This window comes from Anopheles aquasalis, chromosome 2 (assembly GCF_943734665.1).
Source record: "Anopheles aquasalis chromosome 2, idAnoAquaMG_Q_19, whole genome shotgun sequence".
Taxonomy (NCBI): Eukaryota; Metazoa; Arthropoda; class Insecta; order Diptera; family Culicidae; genus Anopheles; species Anopheles aquasalis.
This window is the reverse complement of record NC_064877.1, coordinates 47,390,001-47,395,000: the sequence shown is the minus strand read 5'-3', so window position 1 is coordinate 47,395,000 and position 5,000 is coordinate 47,390,001. Positions and strand designations below refer to the sequence as shown.

At 43.8% G+C, this 5,000-nt stretch overlaps 1 protein-coding gene across 3 annotated transcripts in view; it reads right to left on the bottom strand.

Moving 5' to 3' along the window:
* Positions 1 to 5,000, bottom strand: part of LOC126572636 (cytoplasmic polyadenylation element-binding protein 3) — a 245,626-nt gene that overhangs the window by 2,493 nt on the left and 238,133 nt on the right. For all 3 annotated transcript variants that reach the window (XM_050232102.1, XM_050232100.1, XM_050232101.1), the window contains exon 7: positions 4,170 to 4,282. In XM_050232102.1, coding sequence (XP_050088059.1) covers positions 4,170 to 4,282 — 113 coding nt within the window. The remainder of the gene's footprint in view (positions 1 to 4,169; positions 4,283 to 5,000) is intronic.

Below are 5,000 nucleotides of genomic sequence, written 5' to 3'. Positions count from 1 at the left end.
GAATGTTTCTGAGACATTACGAAGCACAAAAACGGCATGCGTGTAGGTATGTGTGTATGTTCTGTAATCTTTCGATGTTTGCAAGAATCTTCTCGAGACTGCTTGCTGATAAATATATGTGATTGTTAAAAGTTCCAATAAACTCTAATGGCAACTGTTTAATTTTCACATCTCATACTCCTGTGGTTCTGTCTAATTATTATAAACTACCTTAATTTCTCTTCTTACTTGTATGTGCAATTTTACTTTGTTTAGTAAATCTTGCATAGCCTAACGATGAACAATGGCGATAAAATTAATAAATAAATTGAAGAATAAGCACAATAACTTTGCAAGTGTATCATCATTATACGATAAAAATGGAAGAAAATCCTCCCTTTTAGATGTTTAGAAAGAAAATAAAAAGTATCACTTTGACGTTACCACTCCGTGAGGGCATCCGGATAAAGCATTCCGGCGCATCGCTTTTGAACCAACGATTGCAAATCGATGAAAGAAAGCAGAAATGTTAAATAATGATTACCACGATTTAAACCATCTGATAGGACATTCCTACAAGATGTTGACAGAGAAGGAGAATGGACATTACAACAAAGTAACTAAAGCTGATCGTTTCCCTCCGCTTTGCCCTGTTGAAGCATATCGAAAGGTATTGTTTCAAAGAAAATGCGAATGAAGGAAAGATCCGTGAAAATGACCATTCGTAGGAGGAAAGGGTGTGATGGTGCCCTGAGATTCGGTAAACCGTTTTCCCATATCTGTGTCTTCCGGATAAGGAACGAGGACAGAAACAATCGCACGCCTACTTTACCGACAAAGAGAAGAGGAAAAATCCTTCGCTTGCTACCATTGAGGTGTCATCGAGAAGACAGAGAAACACGGCAAAATGTCAACAATAACATAGAAGGCCATTTTAGCTGGCGCACTGATGATTGCGTCGTCGCAAAAGGAAAGGAGAAAGCCCTGCAGCGAAGCTAATGGGCATGGGGTGGGGGTGTGCTGCCTGTAGGCTACTAGCTGGCACATGGTGCGAGAAAGCTTGAGGATGGCCTACACAGGGCGGAACTCGACCGTAAAGTAGGACGAATCAGTAAGCATTTACTGCTGCACAAAGGAACCGTTTGATAAGGGAGCGAATGTCGATAGTAAATTGGGGTGGGCGATGGTTTGGAGCGACAAACACACAAAGCGCCCTCTGCCTACGCCCCATAACACGCCTTTGTGTTAGCCTTGAGATCCGGCAGCTGCATAGAAGGTCCACAGAGTGCTACGTAAGGGAAAAAATTAGACAAAGTGACCGTTCTTCGCGTCTTCCTTCTTCTCTTAAGAAGGAAGCATAGTATATAGCGTGGTTTGGGGCGGAAAGGCGGGCATTGTTTTACTTCTTCGTAACATTGTCGTATCCGTTGGTTCCCACCATGTGCGCTCACATGGCCAATGGTCAAAGCAGTATCTCGGCGGAGAATCGGGCTTTCCTAACTTATCCGATTGATAGATGGTAGCGCAAAGTTTCAAACTATTCCCGCTTGAAACGGCATTTACTAAAGAAGTAAAAGCAAAAAACCAAAATGCATTCCGGTCCGGTTGCTGAAAGAACTATCCAGTGGGGGGCTATTGCAGTGGAAAATGAGAAGTTTCGATTTTCTGCAGCATAAGTTGAGGATATAAGTTTGAAACTTTTGCGACCTTTCCGATGATTAACACATTTCTTTCGATCGCTCATCCAATTCGTTCCACGATCTGTTTGAACTATGTGTCGTTTCCCGTGGTTCGTGACATCGGTCGTAGCAGCATATCAGCCGTTTCTGGAGCGGAAGGCGGAAATATTCTTGAATTCATTCGCCAATAAAGAAGGAGCAGAAATCGTGGGCGAAGGAATGAAAAATATTCATTCCCATTGCTGGGTGGTTGTTCGTTCCCTGGAGAGATTGTCCTTGGCCCTCTGAAACAGAATAAAAGAGGGAGAGAAAGAGGGAGGGAGTCGCAGGACGACGATATCGCGCTGGCTTATAATTTAATCGCCAGATGATTTGGGACCAATCCTGGTAAGTAGCGCGACTCCAAAAGAAAAGAAAAAAAAACTGCCAAAAGACGATAAGAAAGTCTTCCAAAAACAGAACTGGAGCGTTCGACAGCGCCGTTCACTGAACGGCTGCGAACAATCTTGCTCGACACCAGAATAGTGCTCGACTCTCTCAGCGCAATCGGATGGTTACGCAAGAATGTGATAAAAGGCAGTGAAAAGGCCCCAACCACGTCCACTTCTCCTGAACTTTCAGCCTTTTACCGTGAAACACTCCCAGATCTTGTTTTAATCCCAAACAAAAACGAAGTCAAAAGCGGTGCCAACAAGCGGGTAGAAATGACGTTCGGTTGTTGTTCAGTTCGTACAGTCGTCCTTCAGTGGCGTTTGCTTCTTTCAACGGAGCTGCGCTAATAATGAGTCCCCCGGGGGGAAACGTGTATCCACGGGGGCTCGTGGCCGAGGCTAACAAAGTTCTGGCGATAAAACCGAAGGTTTCACCGGGATTTCGGTGGCACCGCTGTGTGGCGGTCCCATGGTTGGGACGAAAAAACCTTGGCATCCGCGAATGGTATCGGCGGAGCATTGGAGGTGAGAACCGTCGAAGTAAAGATTAATCGTAGCGGAATAAATCTTCACACCGTACGAATCAGTAATGGTGCACTGATGGCCAGGGCGTGATAGTGATTAATTAGTTCGTTGGGAGATTGTGATAAAGTTGATGTATTGTTGTGCAGGACATTTTTTCTGTCATTTTTGTTGGTTTTTCACAAATGCTTTGAGATTGCTACATATTTGCGAAACATTCTATTCCAGTGAGACTTTAAATTTGCTCGAACACTTAATCTGTTCTCAAAAACCTAGTAAATGCCTCAAAATAATCCACTCATGATAAACCATATTTTGCAAACAAAATTTAGAAATTGAATAAAACGAGCCACCGGCTCTTGTAGCCACCCTCTTGCCCTTTCCGTAGAGCTCAGCCATACATACAGCATGTAAAAAGTCATTGCATCATCTATCATTGAGGTGTAAAAATAGTAGAGAAAAAAAAAACAGTTTCCAGCCTAGTTGTCATGTCATTCTAGATGCTCAGCATAAAGCTTCTTACAAATGACATTCACATTCATAAGGATACGTCAGCGAAACGAGCACAGGTAGGCGAGAAAGTAATCCAATGTTGAGCACCGACAGAGGCCGGCTTCTAGCGACCAGTCCCGTACGAAGCCATTCTCTTTCGTCGCACGACCAGCGTAGATGAAGAAAAAACAAAAACTCCGCCAGAGACGACCACCATTCAATGGCCACAGGTTGGTGGCGGTACCGGTGGTTGCATCCTTGGGTAAACACGCAGTATCATCTACCGTGAGCACGTCTTGTGGTTACTCTGGGCTTTAGAGAGATCCATTTCAGCAAGCCTCGTGCCGATAGCATCGGCGGGTGGAAACTGTACCCACCAGACCAGCGAACTCTCATAATTCAATCAACACAGCACCCATCCGCTGTGATTCATCGAAGGACCGTGAATCATCTTTCGTGTTAAGGACAGCGCTATGGTTCAACGAGCATCGATGAAAAACCCTGGTACTCGCGAGTAAGTCACCGCGGGTCCGGCGTCTGTGTCTCCGACCACGCTTTCATGTAATGCCATGCTCGTGTGGCGCAGGACAAACGACGTTTCGTCAAGTTGGCCACGCTCATCGCCCGCAACTGTCCATCATCTTTCAGCCGATAGATCTTGCGAACGTGATTTTCCATGATTTGTATCCCGACGAACACCACCATTCCTCATCCCATCCCATGCTCTCTCGTATTGGGAGCTGTCGGTCGGTTGACGTCAATGGCGAACGTTTCTCAGCAGCAGCAGCAGGAGCAACTGGCTGCCTATATTCCAATTAGCACACCAAGGCGCACTCTTGTTTGACCAATAGCTGGAAAGCTTAGGGGTAGCTGGTTTCCGAGAACGGCAAATTTGGCATACTACAGGGTCTACCTCCGGTACTGTTTGTTATAAGCGATGGCTCTTCACAAACATGCTTGTGATTTTTGCTCATTTTCAGTTACATAACCTGCTGCGCTCTGTGCTCTGCTAATGGTAATGCATTATGATTTGATGGTATTTGATGGAACCTCGAAAGAAACTCACCTGGAACAGCAGAAACGCGTATCCCTTAGGAGGGAAGTATGATTTCGATTCTGCTTTGTGTGGCCAATCGACGATAAGATCGCCAAACGTGTTGAAGGACGAAGTGATTTCCTCTGAAAGAATAAAAGATGGAAGATATTTAGTTTGCAAATCATTTGGATAACTTTCTCACCAGTCCATTAGCCATGCACATAGGTCAGTATTGAAGGAAGATTTTATTCCTATATTTTAAATAATGAATTTGAATCAAACGCAACGAAGAATATACTAATAATCTCCATACAGAAATTCAAAGAATAGCTCGAGAGGAATTTAAGGCTTTCGAGCTTACTGGAGCTGAACGCATAAATTCCAGCAATAAAGTAAGCCCACCCAGGCACCATGAGCACATCAATGGAATCAATTTGTTTGCTTGTATGTATGGATATAACAAGTGGTGTGAATAAGGTGGAAGAAATATGCTCCATTAAGTGTTCTTAATCCCATACAAGTTGATGGTTTCTTGTACATGTACGAGAGCTGTTGCTTTCTTGTCGTTAATGAATAGTGATAATTTTTACAGTCACCTTGAGAAAGAAAGAAATACGCAAGCAAATTTCCTCGCTGCTTAAATGCGACATTAAGGTTCGTCATTGTTAGAATTGAACTCAATTATTGTTAAATTAACAATTTCTTCGTATTGAGTTCTCGGTCGATCGAAACGGTGTATAATGACGGTCCGTATATTAAGTTCTTGAAGCCTGTGCTAAAAATGGCATCATCACAGACCTCGGCAAGGGCCACATAAAATGAGTCATTATTATTCGTTGATGGTCAAGCTTCTTAAATTGC